At 41.4% G+C, this 14,357-nt stretch overlaps 1 protein-coding gene across 2 annotated transcripts in view; it reads left to right on the forward strand.

Annotated features, from left to right (window-relative positions):
• The window catches only part of ADPRHL1 (ADP-ribosylhydrolase like 1), a 43,436-nt gene that overhangs the window by 2,571 nt on the left and 26,508 nt on the right, over positions 1–14,357 (forward strand). For both annotated transcript variants that reach the window (XM_060769650.2, XM_060769651.2), the window contains exons 2-3: positions 311–902; positions 6,181–6,345. In XM_060769650.2, the coding sequence (XP_060625633.2) occupies positions 689–902; positions 6,181–6,345 (379 nt within the window). In that variant the 5' untranslated portion in view covers positions 311–688. The remainder of the gene's footprint in view (positions 1–310; positions 903–6,180; positions 6,346–14,357) is intronic.

Here is a 14,357-nt window from a genome sequence, read left to right on the forward strand (position 1 = left end):
CTGTTCACACGTTTCTTATAGCTTCACTATTACATTTTGAGTTTTCCAGGGCCTCCAATACCAAGGCTAGGTCAATTGATTTAAGAACCGGAGAAGCAGTGGCTTTCTATTACGTTTTTTTTCCATATTGTTGACCACATTGTTTTATTTTTCCGACTTATGTCCATAAATGAAATTACTGCTTAATATGTGTGTTTCTCAGTGTTTGTTGAAGTGTAACTGGATTTGCAGTGATCCAAAATCAAAGAAAATTCATCCATTTGCATAGCCATAAAAATAAGTCTCCCAATAACACCATGTGTTTTTCTAGGTGTAGAATTACTCAAACTGCATAAGCGAAATACTTCTTGGCTGCTTTTCTACTGGATCGTTGAGTCTTTCTGATTTTTGCTATTTGGATCTACTAGTGTGCTAGACACTGGGTGTGCTTGCAACTTAAAAGCAAGTTGGAAAATTCCTGGATGGACTAACAACTTTTATTCCTTCAATGGATGTCGGACAAGTGGTGGCATCTGCAAAGCCTGAAAAGGAAAGCCTGGCCTTATAGGGAGAGCCCTGTGCAATGACACAATGGCTCTAATATAACGTGTCGCTTGACCTGAGCTTGAAGGCAAAGGAACAAAGGAACTCCCAAGTGACTCTTTTTGAAGACCAAATAGAACTAAGAAGCCATCAAAGCCATCTCACCATGGACAAATTCAAGGCTGCTATGCTGCTTGCAGGGGTCGGGGATGCTCTGGGCTATAGAAATTTCACACAGGAAAACAATGCTTTAGGTGCAAAGATCCAAGGAGAACTGAAGGAAATTGGAGGGCTCGAAAACCTGGTCATGTCCCCTGACAAATGGCCAGTAAGTGACAATACTCTTATGCATATGGCTACAGCAGAAGCTCTCATCACAGGTAGGAAAGCCTCAACCGAAGTTGGGAGGGAGAAGGGATTCTGGAGAATTGCTGCAATTTGTTATACCTGAGCAATGAGCTTGTGAAAGGTTCTGCACTTTCTACATTGAGCAATGAATTGATGTTCATATAAACGTGGGGCAGCTGAGAATGAACTTGCGAGTCTTTGCCACCTCGACCACAAACCCACTAGAGTGACTAAAGACTCAAAGTATGCTGTTTTTAATTTAAATGTGCAATTTACAATAGAGTTAAATTTGGCTTCAAACTTACTAGTTCTCTACATGGCTTGTACAAAATGTTTACACTTATTACAGGGATCAGTTGTGCTTATTCTTAAGACTGGATGCCTCAATAGGCACGTGTTTTTTAATAAGATGGGGATGTGCCAAACCAAATCCATTTTCATCTATCACAACATGAAGTTTATATATCATAATTTGAGGTTTAGTACACAAGTAGCTGCCCATCCTAATAGGAATACCTCTGTTCTGCACCAAAAATGTACTTGAAATTGGCATTTTCCTCTTAATGCAGCTGTACTTTGCTACACAATTTATATATTAGAATTTATGATGCATGTAAGATAAAACTACTGCACAAAGCATTTGTTTCTGTGGTTACAGTTGCTGCACCTGCTCCTTGTTTTCTGTTTGTCGGTCAGAATGAGAAATGTCAAAGTCAATGAAATTTCACTTACATTCCCCTCTTATCTGGCTTGGCTGAGATGCTCTAAATTTAGCTGCCAGAGGTCTGTTGAAGAGAATCTCTGATATTTCATGTGTAGCTACCAGCTAGCCAATGATCTGAGCAGGAACTAATACCCTAAAGATAATGGCAAGAAGTCAACCCATCCAGGGAAAGGATGACTAACATACTTCTGAATATAGTCTATGATTAAGTACACATCACATGTTTCTTGCCTCTGACTTTCTGCAGAAGTTTTAAATGTTATCTGAGACTCATCAAGCTTCTGTGCAACAATATTTTATTTTATTTTATGAACTGCGTTATCTGTAGAATACCTAGTTATTTAGCCATCTATATTGTATAGAACTGAGCACAGCTGTTGTCAAAATTGCAAACATTTGCTATTTATTATCTATGTGATTTTTCTATTCTAGATGAATCAACATGGTAAAAAGAGGGTGAGTTTGAGCGTTGGGTTATAACCCTGGAGCCGAAGGTTCAAATTCCCTATTCAGCCATGGAAACCCACTGGGTGACCTTGGCAAGTCACACTCTCTCAGCCTTAGAGGGAGGCAAGGAGAGTTTCCCTCTGAACAAATCTTGCCAAGAAAACCAGTGATACGGTTGCCTTAGGTTGCTTAAGTCAGAAGCAACCTAATAAATAAGTCTTTTTTTGTCTTTGAAACCATACATAACTTTAAAAAGTTGGAGGGGCAGATGCACTTTAATCAGTAATAAAAGAAAAAGTAGATATGATTTGTAGCTATTTCCTACTGGCACTGTGTGCTATGAATAATTCCCAATCAAACCATAGGATCTGGACCCTTCTAGAGAGGTAGAAGACACCTCCCTAAACTTTTTGCTACTTGAGACTTTGGCTACATTTACCATGCAATTAGGACGCTATAGTCAGATTAAGCTGGATTGATAAGAACCCTAGGTGGTGCAATGGTTTAAACCCTTGTGCCGGCAGGACTGCTGACCAAAAGGTCGGTGGTTCAAATCCGGGGAGCGGAGTAAGCTCCCATCTGTCAGCTCCAGCTTCCCATGCAGGAACATTACAGAAGCCTCCCACAGGATTGTGAAACACACAGGCATCCCCTGGACAATGTCCTTGCAGATGGCCAATTCTCCCACACCAGAAGCAACGCAGTTTCTCAAGACACTAGTCACTCCTGACACCAAAAAAAAAAAAAAAAAAAAAAGAAGTCTAGATTGATAACACTACGGAGTGGCTGTCTATTTAGTTTTCAAGTCAAATTGCTTATTTCTAAACCCTTTTCTGTACCTGTTTGAGTGTGAGCATTCTGTTTCTTTTATAACACATATGCAAATTGCAGAGAAAATAAAAGGATAGGGAAAGTTTTCTTGGTTCAGTTTTTCTGTTAGGTTCTTAAAGTGGAAGGGGTAGGTACCCAAAAAACAGTGCTAATTATCTCAACCGCAGACCGTGCAGCCTCTAAAAACATGAGGCGACGGCAGATGAGCTGTGTGTTTGTCAAGAATCACTGTGACAATTTGATAACATCGTTTGGAATCTGTTGGTGCCTTATATGAGTGGCAGCAGGAGAAAAAGCTGAAGCTGCAACAGTCACAAAAAAGCAAGGCTTTGGAAAAAAAATAAGCTGCTTGAAGTGGGCAGGTTTTGTGTGCTTTCCTTTTTCACAAATGTATGGTCTTGGAAATAGTGAATAATATTGCAAATGCTGGAGAAGTGTACCAACAGATTTCCAGTCATAATGCTGTTTTTTAAAAAAATCAGCATTAAATGCTAACAGAATATATTACATTTTAAATATTTAATATATTTGGCATTTTTTGTGAATGCTTTTTTTTTGGGGGGGGATACTATTACGAGTTCCTTTGCAAGACACAACTTTGTAGCGAAGATTTAAGCCGACATCACACCTTGTAAGCACATCTCTCAGAATTTGTGGGCAATTTTTTATATTGGACAGATGACTGAGAACTCTCAGTGCAATTAATGTTTTTTGGCTGTGTTTTAATATTTAGGTAGACATGTATAGCAAATATGAAAGCTGGAAATGGCATGAGCTCTGGATCCTTTTCACCATATACTTCTAGAGCTATGATTCTACTTTAACTGCCATTGCTACTTCCTATGAAATCCTGGGTTTGGAATCAAGTGATGCACTAGAGCTCTAATAGAATTCTAAATTCCCCTCCCCAAACTGCAAATTCCGGATTCTGTGGGTTGGATCATTGGATGTTAAAGTGGAATCATTGAATTATAACTGTGCCGTGTGAAACACCCACTGATGTCTATGGACCTGTTTTTCTTTTTTGTGATATCCTTTCCATTTCAATTGTGCTTCATAATCTGAATACTTTATCCAAGTATCATCAAGAACTAATACAACTCATGAGTAAATCAATGTGATTAAATAAGGATGAGTGAAGCCATTAGACAACATTAAGGTTTATTTGCGAAAACTTTAATTGAAACCTCTGGATATAAAGGTGCAATTGTATTTTGCACAATAATAATAATATTTATTTATTTATTTATTTATATTCCGCTCTTTGAAGGGACTCAGAGTGGATTACTGCATTTACATCCATAGGCAAAAGTTCAATGCCTTTAATACAGTGGAATAACAATGACATACAAATACACAGAACAAAGGTAAAGGCTTCCCCTTTCACCTCTGGCTTTCTGGAGGTGGCGCTCAACTCTGTCCATGGGGAGGTGGTCTTGCTCCATTTCCAAGCCATTTCCAAGCCAAGGAGCCTCTTGTCCATAGACACCTCATGGTTGTGTTGCTGGCATGACTGCATGGGTGCCTTTATTACCTTCCCACCAAAGCAGTACCTAATGATCTACTCACATTTGCATGCCTTCAAACTGCTAGGTTGGCAAGAGCTAGTACTAACAGCGGGAGCTCACTCCGACCTGCGGCTTCAAACTGCCAATCTTTAGGTCAGCAGATTCAATAGTTCAACGGTTTAACCCGTTGCGCCACCGTGCCCCAAGAAATCGTATCACAACAGAACCAGAAAAGGAAGTTATTACTGGATATTTGTTTGTGTGTTAATAAAAAGAAATGCTTTCCAAATGGTCTCCTATAGGAAAACAACAGGAGGAATATGACATCATCTGATAAGACCCAACCAAAGGTGCAATTATCCTGATGTAATTATGATCTACTTGCATCGTATGATAAAGCCCTTTATGTATCCCATGATTTGGCAAAGAAGTTGCTAGTCTCTGGGGATTATAATGCAACCTTTCTTAACCATGGGTATGCTGCTATGGTTGGACTGACTCCCATCATTTCCAGCCTGCATAACTAATGGGCAGTGATTATGGGCACTGTAGTCCAACATCTGGGAAAGGGGAGCTAGCATCGGGAAATGTTGCAAATGTATGAATTATCTGATGAGTGGAGAACCATGGCCTCCAGATTTTTGGGAGGGAATTTCATAGCCAGACACTACTTCAGGGAAAACTTTCTCAAGCTACCAACTTCACGTCACAAGATGCTAGGACACCTCCAGGGACTCCACTGATGACAGCGCAGACTCATATGGGAACAGGCAATCTGTCAGAGATACTGACTCTTTTTAAGAGTTGCAATCAAAAAACATACAGAGGATCACAGTCAATTTCAAATCCAACATTTAAAGTTTAAATGTCCTCAAATCCCTGTTTGTTATTCCGGTCAATTATGAGATCCCAGGATTAGCTATACTATAGAATTGATATAGCTTGACACCACTTTAATTTGAGGTGGCTCAACAGCAGATAACTTTATAACATATTTAGTCTTCTATGCCAAATAGTGCTGGCATGTCACCAAACTACATCTCCCTTGATTCCATAGCATTGAGCCATGTTAGTTAAGGTTGTCTCAAACTCCATCAGTTCTTCAGTGTTGATTCACCTGTAGTTTCATGCATTCTTAATGATTCTATAAATTAGAACTTTAAGCAAAATGAATAAAACATAAACACAAATTTTGTGATAAGGATTTAATTGAACTTGTAAAATTTGACAGCATCTGGAATTGACTTGGCATTGTGGGAATTGTGAGGAAGGTCTGCTCAGAATTAGGCATCTAGATCTGGCCTAGCTGACTTTGTGGAAAACAGTTTAAGTCACTATTTGTAGTCACGTGGCATATAAGGCCCCTTCTAGAGTGCAATATAAAATCCAGATTATCTGCTTTGAACTGGATTATATGGCAGTGTAGACTCATATAATCCAGTTCAAAGCAAAGAATGTGGGTGTTCTGCTTTGATAATCTGGATTATATGGCAGTGTAGAAGGGGCTTAAGGCATTGAATTGCATTGTATGAGTCTACACTGATCATATAATGCAGATTCAAACTGCATTATATGGCAACATAGATGGAGCCATAGTATCTATACTATATAAGGGGCATTAACATAGCAGTATTTATTTCTGAGTACTCTCCATCTGAAATGGGTTCGGGCCTGTTAAGAGGTTCTGAGATTCACTCTAAGCAATCAATGCTTAGGGAATAATAAGCTTCATTTTCTTCATTTTATTATTTGCCTTTGCTTCTTTGCCTGACCATATGGCATTTTGCTTCACCTGAACAGATTACTGGTGCTTAGAAGACCTGTATCGGGAACTTGTAAAACGCTATGTTGATATAATTGAGAAACTTCCTGGGAGACGATCTGACCCCTCTACAATTGAAGGCTGCTCACAACTGAAGCCAGATAACTATCTCCTAGCTTGGCACACACCCTTCAATGAGAAAGGTAGGTTGTCATTATAATGCTGCTCTTTCTCAATGGAAATCACTATTCTCCTTTTAAAGAGGGGATGCAAGTTCAGCAGCTCAGGAGCTCTTCCAATACTACCTGGTTCCTCCAACACCTACATTGATTTTTTAAATTGAAAATTAAGCTGGAAAACACAACACTGTGCTTCCAGTTTCTAGGAGGCAAGGTTTGGGGTTCAATTGCTATTTCAGAGGGTCCTACCTTGAAACAACAATACGTCATTACAATAACGACTAACATAACCAGAGTTAAAATCTTTGTTTGTTCCACAGTCATGCACTCATCCCTGGTGAAGTACTAAAAGTTCTTGATACAACTCATCGTCTATGTTTTTCTCAACTGATTGCAATGCCTAATTCTAGCACATACTTACTATGCACATATGTTATTATTCAATTTTTTTATGTACCCGCAAAGCTGAGTCTATAAAGATGATGGGTTTGATATCGAGCTCTTTTGGGGGGTTCTCCCAGCGAGGGGAGTCCCTAAGGACCGCGAATGGGGTCCTGACCTTGGTGAGCGGCCAGCGGATGCCAATTCAAAAAGACGCAAAAACGTTGAAAATCAATCTCACCAGAGGCTGAAGAGGAAGTCTGCGACCGAGGCGTTTATTTTAGCGATTCAGCTGAAAAGGATGCGTTACAGGGATGAATCCTCAAGTAAGCATGCGGTACAGTGAATTTCAGGCATATTTATACAGGCAAAACAAAGAAATCCTGGTTTGAATCTCCCGCCCGCCTCCTGTCAGTTCCCTCTGTCCTGATTGGCCGGCTCCGGAACAGCTGGGAGGAGGCTTGGCCGCTGGTCCCACCCTCCCTCCAATCGCCGGCCGCTGTCGCCTCCAGAGGGCCAATCAGAGCCCTCGGAGCGCCTCCGGAGATTGTCCAATCAGCGACCAGGAGGCGGGCTCTAGTCTGACAGCGCAGAGGGGCGGAATGCCTGGGAGGCGTCCGCCAGCTGATTGAACACCCTTTGTCTCTTCACGGCAGGGAGGCGGATGGGGAGAACAAGGGATTTCCTGGGTCCTGATAAAAGATGTGTATAGGCAAAAAGGGTGGCTATGGGTGGTGTCTGGATCTCAACCCTGTAGGCAAAGGAGATCCTTTGACACAAGGGAGCATACACAAACACCATGATTGATTTAATCAGTCTGTTTTTCCGGGCTTTTCGGCTGACAAATCTCTGGCTTTTGTTCGTCTGACTCTGAAAACAAAGCCATAGATTTGCCAGTATTTGTCCATGCAATGTCAATATGGATGGAGTTTCTTCCAAGGAAATTGGATTTCCTTAACTGTAATCCCCAGGTCACATACTCTTTTATAGGGTAAAGTTCAAGAGGGGAAAGGCAAGGAAAGGGGGTGAGGGTACATCTCATTTCATTTCATTACATATCATATATATTTCATTTATATATCTTATAACTCATAGATTTCATATGAAAGATCCCCGTCCCATCCCAATAAAGTTTATTAGAAAACCACAGCAATTGATAGAGGCTATCAGCAGAGTTCTTGAGATATGATCCTTTCCAGTAAGGGCATGCACACACAGGCGGGGGCCACTCTCCCCCAAGCGGCTTGGCTTTTGAGTTCGTGGAGGAAGTCCGTGATGCTGGGGCACCAAGTCAATCAGAGAGGGCAGAAAGGTCCGTAAAAGAATCTGCAAGTGGTGGAAGGTGGGCCAATGTCCTTTGGAGAACTGCATCTCTCAGCCAAGACCTGGGACCCATCTGGCCCCCTCCCCGGGGCCGCCACAGTCGGCTGCTGCAGGTCCCAGGCGGCTTGGATCCACGTGGAGCGAGGGCTGCCGCGGAGAAGCGGGGAGTCCCAGTTTGACAATCAGCTGTTTCTCCGCAAAACAGAAGTTCTAAAAACAAAACTAATTTTTTCCCGGGAGGAGCAGCCCAAAACAGAGAAACTGAGATGGCAGATAGACTTAGAATTAATCATAGAACAAGGCAAAATTGGAACGGCGGCGATCCGCCATGTTAAATGTTTAGTGGATAGCGGGGTCCGGAATGGCGGTTTCTTTATCCGCGTTTTGGTCGAACGCAGATTCGGGGTCCGGGGGGCACCTGGAGGCGCCCCCCGCGGGCTCACGGCTCTCCGGAGCCCAGAAAGGAGTTTATGGAAACGTTCATGGAGTGCTGAGCCAGGAAGGGATACAAAAGTAGCATGCGGAAAGACAAAAAGTTTCAAGTCTCAAGTGTTTTATTAGGGGAATGATACAAAGTAAGGGAGAGGGAAAGTTAGCTGAGGTTAGCAGGCATTCCTGGTCTTGGAGCTGGCGGCTGAGGCACATTCCATCTGCTGGCCTCAAAGTTCGGCCCAGGAACTGCGGAACTCCCTGCTGCAGTTCATACCAATGTGAAGGCTGGGCTACCGGCAGCGCCCGCTGTCAGGTTTACCACTGTTTCGTTGGAAACAGCAACCTTCTCAAGCCTCCACTAGTTGTTTGCTATGTGTATAATTGCTTACTGTATTGTATCTGTGCGTTGGTTTGCAATTTTACCTAAGCTCGTTGTTGTGAGAGGGAGGGGCTGCAAACCATGTAATCAGGTCTGGACATGTTCAGGACTAAGACTCCATTTTAGATTTGTGTTTGCTTTAGGCTTCAGTGGAGATAGAAGTCATTAGTCTTTTAGAGAGAACAGAAGCCCTCTGTTTGCATCAGAAGCAGTGAATACAGTTATACAGTTTAGACTTCAGTAAGAAGCTCCTAGTGGCACAATAGGTTAAACCCTTATGCCGGCAGGGCTGAAGACTGACAAGTCGTAGGTTTGAATCTGGGGAGAGTGTGGATGAGCTCCCTCTATCAGCTCCAGCTCCCCATGCAGGGACATGAGAGAAGCCTCCCACAAGGATGGTAAAACATCAAACATCCGGGTGTTCCCTGGGCAACGTCCTTGCAGATGGCCAATTCTCTCACACCAGAAGCAACTTGCAATTTCACAAGTCGCTCCTGACACACACACACAAAAGTAAGATGTATGTTTAAAGACTCCATTGGACTATGGACTATTGTTTCTAAGGTAGATACCCTATGTTACCTATACAAAGAAACTACTTGAAATCCTATTGTAACTGGATTCAGAAGCAAAGTGTCTGTATGCGGTATACACAAAGATTTGTGAGTAAACCAACTCTGTTACTTTTAAGGAAGACTGTTTATTTTGTCTCCTGGCAGCATGATTTAAAGGAAAATATATTTTAAGGGAGAGTAGATGTTTTTTGGGCAACTAAAGGAACACTGAAACTCTGCTGAATATATGTGGTTTTGTGCATTAACATGTCTTTGTCCCTGGCAGTTATTATTATTATTATTATTATTATTATTAAACTTTATTTGTACCCCGCTAGCATCTCCCGAAGGACTCGATGCGGCTTACAAAGGCCAATGCCTCAACATAACAACAACAAACAATAACAATATGATGCAAGCAAATTAAAAAACATAAGCAATAACACAACAAAACATTACACTATTATGCAATAAAATCAGGGCCGGGCCAATGATGGGTACAGGTTAAAAAGTGCTGGGTGTGTGAGGTGGTATGTTGGAATTTTGGGCAAGTGCAATGTGCAGAGAGTGTTACTCTAATAAAGTGCTTCTGGGACATAGTGCTGGAGGTTATCCTATTCTGGAAAGGCACATCGGAATAACCAAATCTTCAAGTTCTTCCTAAAGACTGCCAACGTGGGTGCTAGTCTAATGTCTTTGGGGAGGGTGTTCCAAAGTCGGGGGGCAACCACAGAGAAGGCCCTGTCCCTCGTCCCCACCAAACGCACCTGCAATGCAGGTGGGATCGCGAGCAGGGCCTCTCTGGATGAACGAAGTGAGCGCGTGGGTTCGTAAATGGAGATGCGGTCACGCAGGTAGGCAGGTCCCAAACCGTTTAGGGCTTTGTAGGTAAGCACCTGCACCTTGAATTGGGCTCGGTTGGTAAACGGCAGCCAATGGAGCTCCTTAAACAGGAGGGTTGACCTCTCTCTGTAAGGAGCGCCAGTTAACATCCTGGCCGCCGCCCGTTGAACCAGTTGGAATTTCTGAGCCATTTTCAAGGGCAGCCCCACGTAGAGCGCATTACAGTAATCCAATCTAGAGGTGACCAAGGCATGGACCACCCCGGTTCAAAGGCATACCTAGGTTAAAAGCTGAGAGACCTAGTTGCCTTGCATGAATGCTGGTGAACATCACTTTTCAAAAGATTGCGACTTCTAACAAGGCCATGCCTTTCCTTGACTAGTGGTTTTCCAAAAAGGTTATGAATCCCATTTCCCAAATGATTATGGAGAGTCATATTTTCCAAAAGGTTATGGCATCATTTTACTAAAAGTTTTTACCCTTCCACAAAGAAAAAAGGTGTTTCTTGTCATTGTGGCCATTATGAATATATAGAAAAGGCTGTGCCCACTGTATAGTTTTGCAGCAATTCCATATTTGCCTGGAGATCTGAAGTGAGCTGCCTGGGATTCTTTTTCTAGGGCATTGCGTCCTTTTCAAAGTCATCTCTGCCAGGTTATCTATTTAAAGAGCCTTTGTTCTTGGCATGTTGCCTCCTGATCCAGATTTTTTGTCCTGGAATCCTGTATTTACTTTCAGGAGTATAATCTGTCATGTTTCATTTAGGGAGACAGACCTGGATGGACATTTTGTCAGAGTGGTTTGATCTATGGAAACCAGGTTGCTGAGATGGCAAAAGTAGAGTTATGTGAAGCTTCTCAGTGCAACAGCCAAGCAGAACATCCCTGTAGGGACTTCATGTATCATACTGCCTTATATTATTTCAGCTCCTTGGTACGCTGCTGAAAGCTCCTAAATGCAATATAAGCAATCTGCAAAGATAATTTACTGCAATCTGCCAAGATAATGTAATGGTCTTTATAACTGACAATACAGAAGAGCCCACGTCTTCATTAATATGGCATGACCTCACGTGGGCGGTGCAGACTCCAGGTCCAGTACTCTGTTGATATGACACTGTGTCACTGGGATATAGAACCACTCAACACTTGCATCATATATTGATCCAGGGCCATGTTATAAACACTGCAACATAATACGGTGATTATTTTTGTCCTAGTGTAAATCAACTGTGTTAGACTGCAGGCACTACAAAAAGTGAGATGTGAAAGCTCCTTTTAAAAAACTAATTCATAATACAACCTGTTGCAATTAATGCTTTTAAAAACATGTTACCTTTAGCATTGCGACTTGCACAAGTTGTTAATTCATTGTATTTCTCTTCTATTTTAATTATTTTAACACTTAATAGCATGAGTAAAAAGGGTGTCGAAAATGTTTAGCTCAATATATCTCCAAGCATGTTCCTAGATGCCCTTAAAGCATTTCTTTAAAAATAACTCCACTTCAAAAGTAATTGTATAAAACTGCAAATTACCCTACAATGAAATAATCAAGAGTGATTCATTGACAAAACTCCAATAGTTTTGTCTCCGTCTCAAGTTGAAAAGAGTGTGTTTCGGAAAAGTTTAGGCATTTTGACATTTTGGAAGTTTTGAAACTGTGTGTTGACAGATTTGCAGGGAAAGCAGGGTCTGGCCGAGCAGGTGTTTCTCCAAGGAGGGAGAAAGGGTATGGTAATATTTGGATGCATGAGTATGAGTGAATGTGTATGGGTAATGTGAATGCTGAGTAAAAATATAATTCCCCTTTTGATTATTTGTTAGCCAATGTAACTATAGGTTGTTTGTGGATTTAGTTTAGTTACATAGAGTCTGTATGTTTAAATGTAGGTCTGTAAAAGTTCTGATATCCTTTCTCTTACTGGAAAATTGCAACAAAAAGAACATATGCTTTAAAGTTTTTGAAAAGACTATTTGTCCTTTTTTGTAAAAAAAAAAGTAGTATTTTTTACCCATGGAACAATGCAGAGACTCCCAACTCCCTGTTTAAAATTGGTGCTCTGGGGCCTTTTTGAGAGACGTCTAAAAAAAACCAGGAATGTCTCAATCTGTTGGGGATAAAATGATAATTTAAAGAGCAGCTAGGCCTCATTGGAGAGGTTATTCCATAGTCTGAACTCCAAAACCTCTGTTACAGGAGTGCCTCTGCTTTTATTTCTCAGCCCTTGGTCAAGGTCATGACAGGAAAGGCCTTTTGTCAAGTGTCAAGGCTCTGAGCAGTTTAAGCCTTCATAGTTTAAAGCCAACACTTTGAAGTGACCCAGAAACACATTGGCAGCCAGGATCCTGGACCAGAAAAAGTTCTCTATGGACAGACCTTCTGATCTCATCATCAATCTGAGTGCTGCATACTATACTGAGCAGCAGTCCCACATACAGACTGTTGCAATAATCTAAACTCCAAACCTACCCAAACTAGGTGATCCCTTGCCTCGATGGGCCACAGCTGAGCCTACCAGCTAAGGTAATAGAGGGCTATGGAGTTTAATTATAGTTCAAGTGACAAAAATGAATCTGCACCTTCCAAAGATTCTACAACTACCAAAACTTTAGCCCTATATAGAGGGTTCAGGAATAGAAAGTTCAAAAATGTAGCTAAACTCGAAAGCCTGTTGTTGTTGTATGCCTGCAAGTCATTTCTAACACATAGTGACCCTAACTAAAGTAATTCAGAAGTAACCTTTTATCTGAGGCTGAGTGTGTTTCCCAAGGTCACCCAATGGATTTCCATGGCCAAGTTGGGATTTGAGCCCTGGTCTCCAGAGGCATAGTCCAGCGCTCAAACCAAACTGGCTCTCCATTTAGCTAGTGTACCTTTTCCAAAAATACTCTATTCGTTTCCTTCTCTCCTCTTGCATTGGGATGGAGGTCAAGGGTGGAAAGGAGTTACCCAATTCTCAAGATAAAACATTTGAATTAATGCTGTGAATCAGGAATATGGAAAGTCTTTTGATGAGGTATACTTACAAACAAAATCCCCTTTGAACATGCTCTGTTTGGCAGGGTTGCTGTGATTAAGTGCTGCTAAATCAACTTTAACTTACAGTGGCGGCATGAAAGAAATACCTCAAAGACACCCTTGCTATGGTCTTTCAAACACGGGTTTGTAGCTTTGGGCTAATCTACACTGACGACTTCGGCCGATTTGGAACCAGTTTGGGAAAAACAGTTTATGTATGTGGAAGATTAGATTGACATGTCTGGAACAGGTGGCCCCAAACCTGTTCCAGAATCCACAATATCCACAGCTTCCATTTCCATGTGAGCTATGCTTGAGCGGCATAAGGAATTTTAAAAATGGAAAGTGGCATTTAACAGTGGAAGTAACCAAAGCACTCCAGCACATGCAGGTGTCTATAAAGTGCTTTGCATTCTGTGGAGCCAATTTCACCATGTGATGTGGTTTAGATTGTAATTGTAATATGTTTTTAATTGTGTACTGATGATGCATTGTGTGGTTTGTATTTTTGTATATGAACACATGTTGTGAACCGGATCTTGTAGGTGAGAAGATCGGTATAGAAAACTTTTAAATAAATAAATAAATAAATAAAAATATTTGTGGCTCTCTGAAGTGCATTAAGGGACTTAACTTGGATTTTTCCCTGATGTTGCTTAAAGTGCTTTATGGTCCTTAATTTGTGCTACAGCACACCTGGGCAGATGTTTTAAAATGGATTATAAATTCAGTGTAGATGTACCCTCCTTGGTTGAATCTATCCCTGTGGAAAGTGTTTTTCTTCTTTTTCTACTGAAGTTCACCTTACCAAATATTATACTCTTTTCTGGGGAATCATGTCTTCTTATAATATGGCAAAGTACAACAGTCTTGTGTGTAGACATCTTGGCTTCTAGGGAGAGTTGATTCTCAAACTGCTCTAGGATCTATTTATTTGTCTTTTTAGCAGTCCAGAGCACTTACAAAACTCTTAATCAGCTTCCCTGTAACTCGCACCCTATTTCTAGGAAGAGGCCCTGTTATCTATGTTTGGAGTAAGATACATGAAATATGTGCTTTGAAATGTGCATGCTCAAAATGAGATAAAGCCAAGTGGTTTAAAA

The sequence above is a fragment of the Anolis sagrei genome, chromosome 3 (genome assembly GCF_037176765.1).
Source record: "Anolis sagrei isolate rAnoSag1 chromosome 3, rAnoSag1.mat, whole genome shotgun sequence".
Classification (NCBI taxonomy): domain Eukaryota; kingdom Metazoa; phylum Chordata; class Lepidosauria; order Squamata; family Dactyloidae; genus Anolis; species Anolis sagrei.